Raw genomic sequence first — 18626 nt, 5'->3', positions numbered from 1 at the left:
TCCGAATCGAGAGGCCGGTATATACTTTTGCAGATTTTAAGAACCTCAAATAGTATTGAAAGGAAGCGAAAAGACACTGGCGGCATGGCACGGCTCCAAGCAAAGTAATTTTGTACATATATCCTGTTTAGCATCCAGCTATAGTTTCCAATCAATATCAGCTAATCTGCCCACAGCTCTACGCAAAACGTTCAAAGTAACAATCTGCGGTAACATTTCTTTTTTTTTTTTTACGCAAGCCCTGAAAATTTAGAGCACAGATCTTCTTCCTGAGCTGGCGAAGGCAGCTGCAGTCATCGCAATCCCAGTATGTCTAATCGATCCGTCGGCAAGCACAGAACAATCTGATCATAAGAGGAGCGAAGCATACATCGTATGTAGGTCGCATCAAGTATTGGCGCTGGTGAATGCCGTTTGGAAGGGATTTCTGGACCGTCGAACAGCACAGAAATTCGTGGAGGCATATTCCGACGCGGATGAACGAAAAGCGTGGCGGTGTGTGGCCGTCGTTGCCGCTTACAACTGCAAGCAGCGCGACTGTACCTGAGCTCCTACCCAACTCCTGCAGGTAGGATGACACACACACACGCACGCAGGCACACACACACACGCACACGCGCGCGCACGCACACGCACTCACACACAAACACACACAGAGCAACCATGGATAAAATTGGCTTTCCAATGTAAAGGTGTCAAAGCTTTACACTGAAGCGCGATCAAAAAGCAAGGCCGTGGGAAAGCGCGGACCCGGCCAAGTGGTAGGGGTGGGCAGCGCTTCCCTATGCGACGCAATGCAGACGCTATCGGTTGTGGTTCTGCGAGCAAGCTGTCAAGGAGGGGCTGCGTGCCCCTTTAAGAGCCGCAGGGTCCCGATATGTTAACTCTTTTTCAATTCATATATTTTGTATTTTTGCACGATTGCATAACACTAAATAACCCTAAACATTCTTGTGTCTCGAATAACTCTCAATTAATAACATTGCGTGCGCAGGGTGTTTAATTTTAGTATAAAAATAATGATTAACAAAAAAGTCGTGGAGGCTAAATTAATGCGGTTTGTTCAGTTTAGTTACAAGAAAGAGGGATATAACATAGGAAGTTAGTCGTACCGATCAGTCAAATAACTATCTAAATTATGGCAATGAGCTTTAGAATTAGTGCATTTAAAAGTATGGTGTCAGCAAGAAATTCGATGAGCGCCATCAAATAACACTAAACTGGTCAACTTTAAAATAACCTGAACCACAGGGGAACTCAACAATACGCTAAAGTTATACCAGTCGTGAAACAGGCCCGAAAACGTTGAGGACAAACTTATTCCCTGCGAATTTACCGCCGAATTCGCGATGCATTCTCTGCGTGTTGTGGGCGAACTTCAATATATTGCGACGTTTCCAATGGCATCCTTTGCCTCATCGGTTAACTTGCGAAGTTGTTGGCTTATCGATCTCTTCTTTCACGCACCGGCGTTCGTCCAGTGACTCCTAACGTACCTCTAATCGGGGAGGAGTTTGTTCAATTCACCTCTGTAATGTGTCGAGCTTCCTGAGCATGATAGCAAGATTTCTAAGGAAATACATTACATTCCAGCTCATGTACTACGCAGCGACTACACGTTCAAAATTTTGTCTTTGGAGCATAGGAAGCAGAAATGGGCACGTCAATCGAAGGACAGCCTAGAGAATGCGTCCGAAACCCCCGATAACGGTGCAGTTAAGCGCGCGCTGTGATTGGTTGAGGGGGGGGGGGGGGGGAGGACTAGAGCACGTTGGCGGGCCTTTAACGAAAAAAAAAGCAAAAAAAAACAAACAAACAAAACAAGATGTGCACGAGCGGTAGACGCGCTTGCATGCCGCGCGCATTTGTTATTTCGAAAGGGTGGCATTAAGAAAGAACTATGCAAAGTAATACATAATTAGCATGCATATGGCTGATAATCGGCTTTGTTCGCGAAGAAAAGTGAATCCAATATCTGCCGCTGTGATCGCGTTTATTCAATTTTGTGCGTACAGCTTCAGTTACATATTAGCATGGCCCATTACTGCAGCAAACCGAATTCATGCAAAGTAGATATCTTTTATTGTATTTTCCTCCTGACTCCTAAATTAATACCTAAGTTAGAAAGACATTTTAGAAAGCAGTGGAACTATTAACGAGAGAACGAGAAGAGCCAGTCGAGCGAATTGCCGCAAAAACGTACACGAGTTTTAATGGCACAAGAAATTGAGGGAGAGGAGGAGGCGAGAACGCGCGGGAACGTCAGAACACCGAGCTCTGCTTCGAACGATTAGTGGGTAGCCTTTGTCTTCACTGCACTGGCAGAACGCTTTCAAAAGCGAAAGCCCAAAGCGAGACACCACAAGGCGTTTTACGTTCAAAACATATCTTCATTTTCCCCGATCTTATGAATTCAGGCCAATTTTAATGCACTGAGCGAGGTGCCTGACGTTTTCGGGAGTGAGTGGAATTTTAAGAGCGCACTAACCATTCGCATTTATTAACTCCAGTGTTCGGGTTTTATATGTGTTCTGCCATTATGTGTACGTGTTTTCTTTTTCTTTTCTTAAAGTGTGTGTTGTGCGTGTGTGTGTACCAGTATTATGGCCTCGGCTGTTTCTGGACACGAGACAAACAAACAAACAAATAACGCGCTCGACTAGTGCACTGAAGAAAAAGAGAGCTAGCTTTTGCTTTTACCCGCTAATTGTTCCAATCAGAGCTCGGCGTTCTGACGTCATACATTGCAAAAGATTAGCGCACAAAAGACGGGACACAGAAGAAGAAGAACGGAAGACGAGCCCTAGCTTGCAAGTAAACGTTTTATTAAAAAAATTCTCTCGAACAAGCGTATCTCACGCACAAATACGTGGCACAATGTAAAAGTTATCGCGATGAATAACAACGACACAGCGTCCATACGAAACAAACGACGAAGTAATCTTCATGATTAAAGTCGGCAATGACAGCCATGTTTGCATGATTCAGGCATGTGAACTACACAGTAAATAGCGTCATGACGTAACAGGAATTTCCCAAAAAGTGAATAAAAAAAAAGACGCAAGAAAAAAAAAAAAAGTTATATAGTGTAACGTAAAGGGTGGCCCCTCCTTAGGCCCCAGCGGCACAGTTGACTGTCAGCGCGCCCGGTGGCTGCCGAGAAGTTGGTGTCGGCTTCCTGTTTAGCCGCTTCCGTTCACTTTATTTATAGAGACATAGATGGCTGCTATACGAGTGGGTGGATAACTAATATAATTGATTCCGTTCGTATCAGGCAGTAGCTCGTGCCACCTACCGCTGAATTCAGAAACCTCACTCAAACTACACTCAAACTGAAGGGCCCCTCCACTTCCTCGAGGAAGGCTCAAGGGCCGGCGCTGGCGAATCGCGACGGCGGATCCGTCCTCGCGATTGGCCAGCGCCGGCCCTCGCGCCTTCCTCGAGGAAGTGGAGGGGCCCTTCAGTTTGAGTGTAGTTTGAGTGAGGTTTCTGAATTCGGCGGCTAGTCTTCCGTGACGAACTAGAATGTCGAATTTAGGTAAGAATGAATCGTTTAAGTGCGCGCTTCAATTCCAAATTCTAGAGCAGATTATGCGCATTATGTAATATAAGATTGAACCCCCTGCACCCAAATGAGAAAATAATTGAGAAAATTGAGTAATGCACAGCTATCTTCTTACCACAAAGACAACCATAACAAAGATAACTGTTCTGCAGGCGTCCGTATAAATGTGCATGCCACAGTAAGGGCGAGCAAAGGAGGCGCTACGAGAGCAAGCTTGACAGTTCAAGCGAAAACAACGAACGTGTAATGCACGCTCGCTCGTGAAGTGGAAGCGTCGCTCAAATCGACGTCTTCGTGCTTGTAGCGTCAGCTCGCTTCAGCTTATGGGAAGCAGAAAAGGGCCTTCCGGCGACGAAGCTGATGCCCAAGAGGCGCTCGAAACACTCTCCACGTGGTTGCGCTTTAACCGTCTCATCTTAGCTACAACGAAAGAACGTCGGGAACTCCACACGATGGCAACAACATCAGGCAGCATCGGCCCCCGCCACCTTGGCCGACGTTATGGCGGCTGTCAATTCGTGCTCCTTGCCGAAGCCCCAGTCGCAGTCGTTGTAATATTTTTGAAAACATTCGAAGCGTCTGCTAGTTAAAGAGATAGGTAAATAAAAGTAAAGCATTTATAATAGTACAATTATAACAAATCAATAGATAATTGGGCGCCACTGCGCCAGTTAGCGGGCTTTGTGAATCTTAACAGCTGGGCCGGTAAAGGGCTTTAGTGGCCATTTTTTACATATCACTATAATAGTCTATGATAAGTACTCTACGCGACCATAAAAACTCAAAACGATTAAACCCTACCGACCGAAACCTTAAATTTTTTGTTTTCATTAAACGAATAGATGCTACGGCAACACCCGAGTCTTGGTCACATTCGTGTATCAGAGCTTAGCGTCCCCTCGCGCTCTGTCCCTCACTTTCTCGGTGCATGAAGTTGCAGCGTTTTCTTCTTCGGAGGACTCCCTAGAATGATTATCCGTACGGATCACCAGGAATTGAGACTTCAAAGATGTCGTATCATGTATATGCACTTCTTTTTGTTTGTTTGTTTTTTTACCCGGGGGGGGGGGGGGGGGGCTTTACAGATTTGTTTGAATAAGAAAGCCGCAAATGATACAGTAATACGGCCTGCGTAGGTAAGGCATACATACGGTCAGGGGAACATACTATGGTAGGAGGATCGTCACTATAAGTCGGATAATTAGATAGTTTTATCAACTTTTAATTGATAAAAATAAACATATAGTTTCAATGAGAAACTTCTATGAGCCCCCAAAAAAACACCAAGTAAGTGAATGCTCGAAAGTTTTGTGCTGCGTTCGAATTGTGGTGGTGCCATTTTAGTTACCATTCGTGCAACGGGCGCTATAGTGGTGTTGCAAAAACGCTAATGATAACAAACACTAAAAATAGGCCGACGCGTTTTTTTAATACTATAGAATTGCGGTTCTAGACTTTAGTGAACCACCGTGCATCCCAAGCGCACGAAATGTTTCTAAAATTTTCAAATTTGGCTTTTTTTGGATAATGCTTGACACGTTTCTGATTGAAACTATATCAATATTTTAGATTCATAAAAACTAATAAAGAAAGTAAGAGTAAAATGTTACTGTGACAATTATCCTGCTAAATTATGTAACCCTGGCTGCATAACAAACCTGCAAACACCCCATTAGTTTTGATTTCACGGTGTTTTAAAACAAACCCATAAAGCTTTAAAAACATTTCCTAAATTTGGTGGTCTTTTGGAGTATCAACCTATTTTTACAGAAAAGAGGGTGAGAATTACGTGCATGGCTTCTTTATATTTTGTATGCGGGACATTCGGCGGGAAGGTAGCCATAATAATCGATTCGCTTATTAATTGACAGCTGTTCAAATAACCTTTTAATTATTGCCTTTATGGGTAATATTGCAACCACTGTATTGACGGCAATGAATATTAGAGGCGAGATTAATAAAAATCACCCAAAGGGTCCTAATTTCTATGTATTACGCAAACAGCTATCCCACTTTTAAAGTTTAAAAACTTTCGTGAAAACAATTGTTCCCCAAGTACTGCTCACAATGACGCCTAGAAGATGAATACACTCATTTCACTTGCGTCATTACAACTTCGGCAGCACGTTTTTGGTGGATGCGCCAAGGCCACAAGGGTGAGAAAATTAAGACGTGACTCAAAGGACATCGCCACTCCCTTAAGCGTGACTGTGGTTATGACTTCAGGCGCTCTTTTTACGTAGAATTTCTAAATCGGGAGAAAAAAAAAAGAACGAATAGAATGATGACTAAAACCATTACCTATCTGAATTCTTTGAATTGTTCTGACCTCTAATAGTAATGCTCGTCTACAGAGGAATCTAAGTATGGCCCATCAAACGAATAACTAAAAAGTTAAGTAAACCATATCAGTCATTTGGCGTTCTGATCATGAGGGTCCTCTTTTCATTTAATGTCCGTCGAGTTTCGTATACAGACAATTATGACGGCATTCACGCAACCGACACAAACTTTTTTTTTCTTCTTTTTTTCCAAAATTTGTTTTATTAAAAAAAAAAAAAACACATTATCTTTTTATCATACCATTCGACCATGAAGTTTTAGCTCGAAATGTAAAGAATCTGCAGGATTTACGCCATGAGGGCATTGATACCACGTGACGCGAAACGTTTGGATGGCCTTGATGAACTGATGCGATGCTTTGCTTTATCTTGATATTGTGAAGAGCTAAAGCGTAAAGTACCGAGCTGTTTATTAAGGGTTCATGTCTATAAAGTTATTTTATTGTTTCGACGAGCCACATAAGAATTGTCTTAGGACTTAACACGAGAAGCATTCGGTACTCATGATAGTATTAAGTACTCACGACCGCTGTCATAGCACAGTATACACCAACGCAGTGTTCACAAACAAGCGTCCGCATTTGCCACACGTAGTCATTGCGTGTGCGCACAAACAAAATTTGGGAGGAGTGAAGCGGTTTGCGCATGAGCGGAAACCAACAGTAGCGCCACCGCTGTGGCATGGCGCCAGTGAGCTGCATTGGTCTATAGAGCATTCGTTAAGTTCAATATTCTGTTCTATTTGACGTACCCGAGGGTCGTATGGCGCGCTTACAATGGCGGATTCGCGGTCGGATCCGCGCAGGCGGCAAAGTGCATTGTAGAGCAAGGTGCGAAATCCACTCGTCGCTTGTGGAAAACTTAAATATAGGTCCCCGACTGATCCAGATTTGCCACCAAGAACGAGCAGATTTCGCCACCCGGCTCTGAAATCAACTTTCTGCCCACGCGGGCCCGCCCGGGATTCCGCGAGTGAAAGCTTTCAAATACACCGGTAAAGTCTACATGCACACAAGCGCTATAGCGATCCCTTGGTTCTGGTTCTCATCCGCATTACGTGGTGAAAGACTCTTTTAGATATCGACTGGCGGGCGTTGTGCAATGCCGTGCAGTGATGCAATGTCATTATGTACGCTCGCAAGCAACCCGTATCGCAACGTTTCCATTTTGTGTACGCAGACTCCATGTGGACTAGACCAGAAACGACGTGCAATACACTTACTTCCTTTTCAACTTGAAAGTAGGAACCAGCGAGTATAAAGCCATAACGTCCACGCTCAAACATTTACTCGCATCCTCTAAACGTTGATTTATTGCTCTTTACTTGTTCATTGACATTGAGAATACCGTTTTTTATATAATTTATATTCATAAAAGAAATGCCTTCATAGAACAATTTACGTTTGGGGTTTAAAGCTGGACTATGGGTTTTTTTTTCCTAAATTTATTTTAGTTCGATGTTAAATACTTGTACTCAAACATTATTAATATAACTATGTCAGTGAAGCGAAGAAAAAATAACAATTTTTTTTAGAAGCTTGAGCTCTACTCATTACGATCGGACAGCTTGATATTAGTATTTTACTTAATTATAACTGCTTTGGTTGCACTAGGTATGCCTTTATGCTTAAAAAAATATCGCACGTGCAATAAACAAACAAACAAAAAAAAACTATATTCCGGGTACGGGTATCTATATTGTTTTAAAGCCTATAAAACCTTGGGGTTCGACGAAGCGGCTTCTCAGACTGAATTATAAACCAACCGTTGTGCACGCTAAGAATGCTTTGAAATGTTTTTTTTTCCCAGTGATGAGAGTGATTTTAACTCGTTCATTACTGCGGTGCCAGAAACGCGTCGTCGATTAGTGTGTTCATTGTCCAATCACGCGCTTGCATAAAAAGTGATCCTCAAGTGGCAACCAATGACGTCCAAGAAGCCATCGTGTCATGATGCCGTATATCGATATCCTGGCGGCTGGTATTAGAACTTCCTTCATAATGCACGAGTGAACGCGATCGTCGCTGTCGTCGCTGTGTCCCTAATGCTGACTGCTAACGCTTCCGCGGACTGTCAAGCCGAAGTAGTGACCTGCAGTCAAACAGGCTTCTTTCGCATCTACCAACGCTGCTGTGAGACCGCCACAATGGTGGCCGGTGACAATGCTAAGCTTGTATGACAACGTCAAGCGGAAACCGAAAAAACCTCCTTTGAGGACGCGGCGATCGCACCACTCGGAGTCGCATTCCGGGAACCACTCTGTTCACCGAGGTCTTAATTATGGGTGCGTCGCGTCTTCTTCCTCCGGCAGAAATGGCCACCAAGTGGTGCACGGAGAACGGGACGTGGTACGTGAGTCCAGAGCACGGCCAGCCCTGGACCAACTACACTCGCTGCTTCACGCAGGGCGCGACCATGCCCTCCGAAAACATCTCCCTCTTCGAGGTAAGTGCACGTCTGGGAATCACGCTAGGGGCTGAACCTTGCTAGAAAGTTTTACTTTTCCTTACACGAGCAAAGGCAAGCGCTATGCGTTAGCGTTTGCTTTGCGTGTTTAACGTTGCGCATGTGCTTCGTTGCCATTCGCTAATCCAAGCGGCAGTTGGGGACTGCGCCCACGCTCAGTGTAGAACACGGAAATCTAACTCAAACGCAAAGCATTTGCTTTCGCTCGAATACTCGTATATGAAATACTAAAGCTCTCTTTTAGGGCAGATGTTATGCGAATGTTTTAACAAAAATTGACAAGAAACTTTATCTTCCAAGTCCCATGATGCGAGGAAGTATTTCCTAAAGCAGTGGTTCTCAACCACTGATGTTTTGCGAACTTTTTGAGGATCGGCGGAGATGATAGAGGACCCCAGTCGTGGTGAGGGGAAAAGAAAAGTGTAGGGTAATTATATGATATTGATTTAATAAATGGATGCCACTAAAGGGTAGTGTGAAGTAGACTCGTTCTATTCATATATATATATATATATATATATATCCTATTGAAAATTCCATCAAGCTACGTAATTTGGGACACTAACTGCCAGTCAGTAGCCTTGGTGGAACGTGATGGACCATCAGACGTCATCTGATGCTCCATCAGATGACGTCTAACTGCCACTGCCAAGGGAATTTCATCATCAAGGGCAGCATTTATATAAGAGTAAAGCTATACGCACTCATAAATATCGCCGATAAAACAAAAAGTTCGGGAAAAAGAAAAAAAAAAAAAGCAGGACCACCGCAGATCGAACTTGCGACCGCTTGCGTACAAATCGCAACCCTTAACCGCTGTGCTACGCCACCACTACAGAAGCTCGATTTGACAACTCGTTTTATACGAGATGCTTCGGCTGCAAATGCAGTTAAGCCGTCAGCATGTTATGAAAGCACTCGTACATCACTCGCCGTACTTCAGTTCCACTCACCTGCCATGTAGAGTACTTTCGCGTCGTAGAATGATCCGTTTGTTCGCGTGTCATCGGCCCAGTAGACCTGGTACAGCTTGTCGTCTTCAACTACACCGCTAAAGTCCCTTACATCGTCGGAACTCACAACAGGCTGGGTCTTGTCGAGTAGAAATTCTACTAAAACATAAGATATTGTAGAGCCCGGGCAGGATCGACAGGTTGGAGCAAGCGGGCAAACAAAACGAGTCGAGAGCGATCGTTCATGAAAGCTCGGCGAAGCCTCCATGGGCGAAGCGAAGTGCGAAGTGTCGTGTTCGACGCTTCGGCGGCTTCGGCGGGCTTCTGATCAAGGTTGTCGGTCGGTTGCGTGTCACATCTCTAACGTCAGCGGTTTTATGGGCTCACGTCCCGAAATCGTTTTCTCGTGCTTAGATTACTTTTCGTATTCATAGATTTGACGAAATAGTGGTATCCGAACGAACTTTACGTCCTTTGACCGTACTTCTGTCTGCACGTCAAAGCTTTCTGACGTACAGTCAGAGACAATCGATGTACAGTCAGAATCACCACCAGGACATCCTGATGGCATTTCGCGGCGGCCGACTGCCACCAGGAAACCATCAGAAAGCCGACAAGCGGGGTCTGACTGGAGTTTGACTGTCGGTCAGAGTAACTTGTTGTCCAATCAGACATGCTTGACGTACAGTCAGGCACAGTCAGCGGTCCACTAGAAAACATTGACTGCCAAACAGCGTTACATTGATGGATTTTTCCTTCGGGTATATATATATATATATATATACACGAGAAAGCTTATCGGAAAATTGGAACGTTTCCTCTCAATCTGAAAAAAATATAACAATCATTGCCGGGCTTGACTGATGAGAGATGGCTTCGCGGACCCCAAAGAGTTCGCGCACCCCCATTTGAGAACCACTGTCCTATAGGATTGATGGTTTGAATTTGGTTTAAAGACATTAAGGAGTCATTTCGGAGAGTGAGGAAGAACGCGTGCTTTGTTCATTGATATTGTCCTCGTCTACAGCGTTTAAAAGTACCGCAGAGAGTATCGCCACGTGGTAAATTTAATAGGATTCATACAGGGAATACAGTTTAGCTTAACGTATAGAACTTCGTACAGCTTGGACAAAGGTAGAGGATTGCGCTACGAATCGACAGGTTTATTGGTTTCATTCCTGGTGAAAGATAAAAAGATATTGGCTGATCGATGCGCGAGTGCATGTGTACATTGGGTTTGCTCATATTGTCATGGTAACCTAAACGGTTCTGCTCACATTCCCTGGCGTTGGCTTTGTGCGGACGCTCGGGTGGACGGGTACATTTCTCGGAGTGGAAATTTCCGTTATAAAGCATTCAAGCTTTAGAGCTAGAATATACCAACTCGTTCGTAGCAGAGCTGCTTGAAGACAAGTTTGGTCCCAAGCAGCATGAAGGCACGGAGAGGGAAGCGAAGCTCTAACCAGAAAGACGCACATGTTCCAGCCTATGTGCACCGTTTATGGTGCTCATAATTCAGGCGGAATATTCCCAATGGCTTGGTTTTGTCCCTGTTCACGGCATGCGATATCTCGCAGGAGAGAGCTGCTGGACATGCTCAAAATGCGCTCCACAGCCCAGTGCACAATAATGTCAGCTCGAGTCGAAGGCGATTATTAGACGGAATAATGGCTCTGACAACCTTAATGCGAGTAGTATCGACCCTCTTCGTGTATTGTAGCCACCAATGGACACCGATATAACGCTAGCGACGACACAATTCATTTCCCATGTCGCTTTAACTAAAAGCATTTTCGTATGAATGCACAAATTCTATACTAAAGAGGATGCAAGATTTCCCGCCGATTGTAGTTGGTAGGATCATCTTTTTTATGGACACGGTTGTGCCACTTTTCTTCCAGTTACTTTTTGGCACCGTCCCTTGTGTCATTTACATTAATGACTAAATTTTGTGTACGGATTGGCGGCGGGTCCTTCCAAAAGTGAAATAGTATAAGTAAGTAAGGCTGCTTTCAGAATGGTGCGGGTGCCGCTAGCCGCGTATTCACCTCAAGGTAATAGTGCGAACGTGTTTTTAAACAAGCTACGCTCCTTTGCGCATGTCTCAAGAGCAAAATATAGGTTTTATAAAACCCTCCGCTATACAGAATTAAATGTTACTAAATGATTGATTATTTAGTAGTGTGACTTCCCTGGCAGTATATTTTTTTGTCTAATTTAGGCGCACCTTTATATTACGTGTATTACTCTATGTTAATTCCTTTTATTACTTGTCTCGCTCGATGTTTATTTCGGTGACTGTCAGGAGCTGCAAGTCAATCCCAATGTTGCTTTGGCAAACATGTGTCTGTATATATCATTTGCAAGCAATAAATGACGGTTGATGTTTTATATTGATGCATTATATTTATAAGTGACATTATTCGGATCAGCGTCCAAGACAAACTAAAAAAAGTTAATAAAAACATTTTTACTTGACTGAGCCATCAGGATGCCAGGTGCGCATTTTATCCGTATATTTCAGCATCTTAATAGGTGGGAACAGCGCAGGAAAAACCGACGAAGGACGAGTAGAAGAAGTACACAGACACAGCGCTGACTAACAACTGAATGTTTATTTTCAAGCGAACCAGAAAGTAAACACTGGGTGTGGAGAGGAAAAAAAACACAGAAGCCAATAAAAAGGAGGGAACCCGATAAAACAAGACACTACCACGCCATATCACTTTCACACACGTCTGCCACAGTTCTTGATAAAAAACACTTCGTCAGCCCCCAAGTTAACCGACGGAGCACTGACGCATTCTTCCTCCCCCCTTGATAAAATATAAAAGGGGGGAGGAAGAATGCGTCAGTGCTCCGTCGGTTAACTTGGGGGATGACGAAGTGTTTTTTATCAGGAACTGTGGCAGACGTGTGTGAAAGTGATATGGCGTGGTAATGTCGTGTTTTATCGGGTTTCCTCCTCTTTTTTTGGCTTCTGTGGTTTTTCCTTTCCACACCCAGTGTTTACTTTCTGGTTCGCTTGAAAATAAACATTCAGTTGTTAGTCAGCGCTGTGTCTGTGCACTTCTTCTACTCGTCCTTCGTCGGTTTTTCCTGCGCTGTTCCCACCTATTAAGATGCTTAACCAACTCGCCCAACTCTCTGCCGTATTTCAGCAGTAAATACGACCGTCACTCATATATCACTTGAGCATCCTTTATATATATATATATATATATATATATATATATATATATATATATATATATATTATTTATTTTATACCTGCATTTTGTAGTGGGCATTTTTTTATTTTATTTATTTTATTTAGAATATACTACAGGCCATTGAAGGCCCAAGTAGGAGTAGGGTACAAGATATGAAATCGCACATACAACAGCAAACAAAAATCACGACATTAAAGGTTTACAACAAGCAACAAGGAAATATACAGGATATATATATATAGTGTATATATAAAAAGGGGGCCCGGGGGAGGGGGGGGGGGGGGAACAGGAACCACCAAGCACCATCTAGTGCAATCATGCAGTAATGAAAAATGATCTATCCAGATGTAGTATGAAGGTCCATACAATCTTAAAGCCCCTGTGAAAGGGATGAACGCGCAGCAATATACAAAGCAACATGCTAATCATCAAGACGTTCGAGATTTTTATACAAAGTTGGTGTCGTTAACTAGCTCGAGTGGTAAGCCGTTCCAGTCGCTAATAGGGGGGGGGGGGGGGGGGGGGAGTCAAACATAAACATGGTAGTACGCGCAAAAATAGGTGTTAGTGGAAACTGATGTTTGTGCTTCGTAGATCTTGCCTCCGAAGGGGAAATATATTGCAATGGGTCTATGCGAGCCTACCCTTGTTTGAAATGAAACAATAATTTTAATCGTGCTGATTTCCTTCTAGCCTGGAGGGTGTGTATTCCGTTAGCCTGTATAATTTGATATGGAAAATACAGCCTTCTATACTTTCCGTAGATAAACCGAACCGCTATACGTTGCGCCAACTCCAACTTCCAGATGTCTTTCTGAGTGAATGGATCCCAAACGATATTTGCATACTCCAACTTGGATCTTACTAATGAATAGTAAGCATGTAGCTTAACCTCAACCGGAGCGTCTTTTATCTTTCTTCTTATGAAGCCCAACATCCTGGATGCCGAGGCACAAATATGGTGTCGCATTAAATATAGTAGGTGTCGTAAATATATATATACATAAACAGACAGCAAAGCAACAACTGTCACACCTTTTTGGTTTTCTTCTTTTGTAAATTTTCTGCCTGCTCAGGGTTGCAATGGCCTGCAATTTTTCTTTAGTACCGCATGACAGTCATGTGAAATAAGAAGGTAGGGAAAAGGTAATACAAAAGTGTCTATAGGGGATAATATTCAGGGTGTGTCTGACCAGTAAATATTTTTGATCACACCCAGCCACCCTCGTTAGACAAGTAGCGCTTCCCTATTTTGATGCCGTTAATCCAAATGAATGGGCGCGCTCCCTGGCGTGAGGACTCCGAGGAGTAGCGTTAGTGTGACCTTTATATTCCGGAAGTTAAAGTCCCTCTGCATAAAAAAATGAAAACACATTTTTGTTCCTTTGCAGAGCTTTCTATTCTATACGGATTTGCCTCTTTTTTATGCGGCACCCCGGTCATCGTCGGCCCTATGTACGTTTACGATATAGCATTTCGTCACATAATACGCCCCGTGTAATATCCATATAATGGGTAATAATGAATATGGGGATAATGTGGGACAGTAGGAAATATTTTAACCGAAAATAAAGTAGCCTTTGTGACATGATCGGGTTCTGCGGCCCTTCACTGCAGTCTCCATCAAAATGCGACATCATTTATTATTTATGAAGGTTTTATTCTGCTGATTTATTTGTACAAAATGCTACAGCAGCTAAGTATATCTCAGTACATATTCCTTCATTAAAGATGGTCATACTAGGCCTCTCTCCGCTTCTGCTCAGCTACCTTCTCTACAGTCGGCCCCGTTCTCTTACGAGGTATTGTGAAGAGCGCCGCAGATTCAGTGAGCACACCGCTCATCGACCAGCGCTTCTGCTCATTAAGGAGAAGATAACGGCTAATTAAAACTACCGCTTCGCAAAGTCTCCATATAATAAAGTTGCTAATTCAAAGTAACAAACACTGAACAGTCACAGGTGAGCGCCTACTGCAATTCACCAGTTTTGTAAAGAAAAATTACCAATTATGAAGGTTAATAGATTGACGAGATAAGAAGCCCAATATGAACGCACGGCGGCGGTCGCGGGATTTTTAGCATCACGAAGATCAGTGTCCGCCTTGTCAGGCGATGAACATTCATGTCCACCAGGTTCACCACGTTCACCACGTTCACCACGTTCATGTCCGCCTTGTCAGGCGGACATGAACGTGGTGTAACATTTCGTGCTACAAAGATGATGAATGCTCTTGCGAAAAAAAAAAGAAAATGAAAAACAAAAAACGGCATGCCTTGGAGAAGTTTGGGCTCTGTCCCAAACGGAAGTACCGTTAGCCCACGACTTCCACACCAGTCCTGGTTCGTGCCGCCCATGCGGCCAGTCCTGGACGAAGGGCGGAGTCTGTTCGGTCTAGGCTGTCTCGTTCCTGAGCGTGTGCTTGTTACTCTCCGTGCGTCTCGAGCGAGCTCTCTGTGCCTTCTTTCTTCGTTGTTTGTATCTACATTACCCACACCCCTTGTTAGGGTGCACTAGACCTGGGAGGTGTGCCGACTGCGTAGGCCTCTGCATAAGAGCTGGGTGTCCTGTTACCGAATTCTGCCTCAGAGACCGGGGGTGTCGGTGCCGGTCACAGCGGGGTCAGGAGGCCGGTCAGACGGCGTTTAGCGAGGCTAGTTTGGGGCATACTGGTGTTTCTATTTATTGCTATATTCTGTTGCGTGTGAAGCGATACAATATTGTGCGGCTGCTTCCTGTTCCAAAGAGACTCGGGACTCACAGAGACCTCAAATACGGCAAAAAAGAAAGACGGAGCGACGCTCTTTAGTGCTCGGGTGCATAGTGGGCAACAACCCATGCAAAGAGAAGCGCTCGTTGTTTCGGACACCGATCGAAGCCTCTGTGTTTGCGGAATGGAATGGTTTGATTGCAATGTAAATAAACAAAACTGATTCAGAGAAGAAATAGAAGTCCAAGCAGAATGTGTGAACAGTGTGACTGCTCAGAAAAAGGAAAAATCAGATTTCACCAAGTGGGATTGCCTTTTAATAAAGACAGCAGATAATGTTGCCCCATTTATATTGCGACTTTCGACGTTCATTTTCATACGATGCATGCTCACTAGAAAAAATCAATTCAGACACTTTCTGGTTCTTAAGCTTTGGTTTAGTGTGGAGGAGTGAAGAAAAACTTACTTTAACTAATCCATGCTCATAAAACTATATAGTAACACCAGAGCAATACTAAGTGGTTAAATATCTGCAAAATGTACAGCTGGCGAAAAAAGAATCAAAATAGCCTTGCCACTAAAGTTGAAATGAGAGCATCGCCTATCATATCGTAGTCAAGCTTCGCTTTCGTAATGCTGGTTTGTATGGTGAGATATACAATTATTCTTCTATAACCACAAAACAAACAAAGGTTTGTTTTGTGGTTATAGATGTCCCAAATGTCATATGAGCTTTGAATATAAGCTTCTGCCGCTCGCGGAAATCACGCTTTTTCACAAGGGTGTGAAGATAGGATGGAACATATTTTTTTCACAATCGAGAAGACCAAAAGGAACGAACATGGCGGCCATTTTCACACTGAATAGAGCGGCTCTGCTGCGACTGCTACTCTTCTGTCAGTCGTCGGGTGACCGCGATGTACCCTACAGCGCCCTCCCCGGCGTGCTTGCACAACGCGACACTGCTGCGGCCGCCGAACGGCACACCTTCCCATTCTACTGCACCCTATCCTTCGCAAACATAGTTGAGCATTGCTATCTTGGCGGACGTTCGGAATTGTGCTCTTTTTTCGCAAATTTTCTAGTGGCCTCATTACGGTTGATAAAGGAAAGTTTTTTTTTTTTTTATATAGTCCGCACCCAGTGTCTACTCAACACGTCAAAAATGACCAAACTGCATTAATTAAAAACGCCTGTTTTAGTAGTGCACGACGAGGCTTTTATTATACATTATTCATTATTAATATACTCCATTATAGGAAAAATGTGTTATATCGTGCCGTAAAAAAGAACCGTGGAACAAAGATATTTTTGCACTAATTTATCAGGGTTACAAAATACTGAAAAATAATACGACGCAAAATATATTAAAAAAAACAGTAAAATTGTTCACACATAAATAACACACAGATTGTTCTTCACGAATATCCTTGAATTATACCTTTAGCGCACACTTGTCAAATACAACGACAGAATGTTAAGGCAAAAAGGGTGTTTGTTGAAGCTTCTGCCTAGCTCCGGCACTCTGAACTTTTCCTCTTGTACGTAGACCGATCAGTGAAGTCCTGATTCGATTTTTTGCTTTAAAAAAACGAGTGCATCGACACGTAGATAATTATTTAGTTATTCACCCGACTTCTATTCCCTCGCGGGCCTTTTCTGGAGCTTTCACTTCTTGTTCGTCAGGTCTTAAGGTAATAAGTGAAAAGGCAAGTGTTGAGGGACTACTGCATATAGATTTAAGACTTAATCTTCAACATCAAGGCCTGTTCTGATGCTTCCAGCAACGATCCAAAAACCGGTACTGTTTTTCTGCAGCAATCACTCTAACTCGGTAAAGCAAATAGGGTTAAGAATTATCCATAGGCTCTTTGCTTTTTCTCGTTCAAAATACTGTCCTCACCTCTCATCGGCAAGTGTCAAACGTCAGCATGAAGGACTGCTCTAAGCCCGGTACACAGCAGACCTCCTTCGTACTACCCTTCAGTGTCTCATCTCAGCCACCAACCGTCCTTCGTCTTACTACAAGGGACACAGACACACATTCTGGGCTTGTACTTCATACGTGCCTGAAGAGTCTCGCTGCTCGGTTCATCACGAAGGTGGTCTTCACAGGTAGAAGGAGGTTAAAACAAATGTTTTAAAAGGTGAATAACAAAGCTCGTTCACCAGATTGAAGCATCAAGGACTCAGACAACATCTTAAATAAAGAAAAGCCAGTTTACTCTATTCCGCTGAGTTGTGACAGCCAATATATCGGCAAGACGGGAGGATGCGTGAGCGTTTGCGATAGATACCACTTTCTAGCAGTCAACAAGGCGTCACCTTACTCTTACCAACCAATTGTTGCGAACGCCCCCACCTGCCATGATTGTACCCCTAGCTATAAAAATAATGTGCTTGACTCGCACAAAGACAAGTGTGGACGAGAAATGATTGAAGCATTTAAGATCAAGAATGCTACAGACAATGTTTCAGAGCCTTCGTTGTCATTATCGAAAAAACACCTGGAATTCCTCGCGACAGAGTTATCCTGAAAAAATGGCCTCTTAAATTTTTTTTGGGAGTTAAATTCAGCTATTTTTATATTTTTCTTCATCAATTTCTATTATTTGTATGTAGTATTTTTGTTTTCCTTTAATTCCTCTTTGACCAAAATGGTTCTTGTAGAACGATTGTCATCATATAAATATGTCATTGCTCGTTCAAAGAACTGTGAGTGCGTGTCTGCCACTAGTTCATTTCAGTGTTTTTTGTTTTTCTTTCTGGGCCAATAATAGTTTATCCAACGCACTCCCCTACGTGCATTAAACAAACAAATCACAAAAAAAAAGCATTTCTTTCTTAAATCAAGCTTGAAAGTTGCTTCGTCCTCTTTTTATTGTGAGGGTCTGGTGTGTATGTGTATGTGTGTATTTGTGAGGTTTTCTTTTTTTTTTCGGGGGGGGGGGGGGGTGGTCATAGCAGTGAAACAAGAAAGTTGTGCTCTCGGAAGCTTTGATTTAGAGTGAACATTCACTTGCACAACTCCTGAAACTTTTTTCTTTCAAGACATCTGCAGATTGCAGAGGTTTGTGAAAGTTTTAGCTGCTGTCTTTGATCCCACTATTTTAGCGTCTAACCACCAACATCGTCTACGGAAATATGTTAGGTACAGAGAGGTGTCGAGTAAAATCACTGATCTCCACTAAGGGCTTGGATGTTGCTTTGAGCAAACAGGTATGAAGCCACCGGAAGTAAGTGGCTTCTCCCGAAAGTGAGCGCTTGACAGGTTTCTCAGCTCTTCTGACTGGTGGATTGAAAAGCGGCCAGGGCGCAAAATTTTTTTTTGTTATCTCAAAAGAGCCTGCTTGTTGCGCAGAAACAACGCATGCAGAAC

General features: G+C 43.4%; 1 protein-coding gene across 1 annotated transcript in view; it reads left to right on the top strand.

Annotated features, from left to right (window-relative positions):
• The window catches only part of LOC115328052 (parathyroid hormone/parathyroid hormone-related peptide receptor), a 292861-nt gene that overhangs the window by 141705 nt on the left and 132530 nt on the right, over nt 1-18626 (top strand). Inside the window, exon 3 of the mRNA XM_042292197.1 lies at nt 8219-8352. Within this exon, the coding sequence (XP_042148131.1) occupies nt 8219-8352 (134 nt within the window). The remainder of the gene's footprint in view (nt 1-8218; nt 8353-18626) is intronic.

Source organism: Ixodes scapularis, unplaced genomic scaffold, assembly GCF_016920785.2.
Source record: "Ixodes scapularis isolate PalLabHiFi unplaced genomic scaffold, ASM1692078v2 PGA_scaffold39__5_contigs__length_11793443, whole genome shotgun sequence".
Taxonomy (NCBI): Eukaryota; Metazoa; Arthropoda; class Arachnida; order Ixodida; family Ixodidae; genus Ixodes; species Ixodes scapularis.
This window is presented reverse-complemented; position numbering and strand designations above follow the sequence as displayed.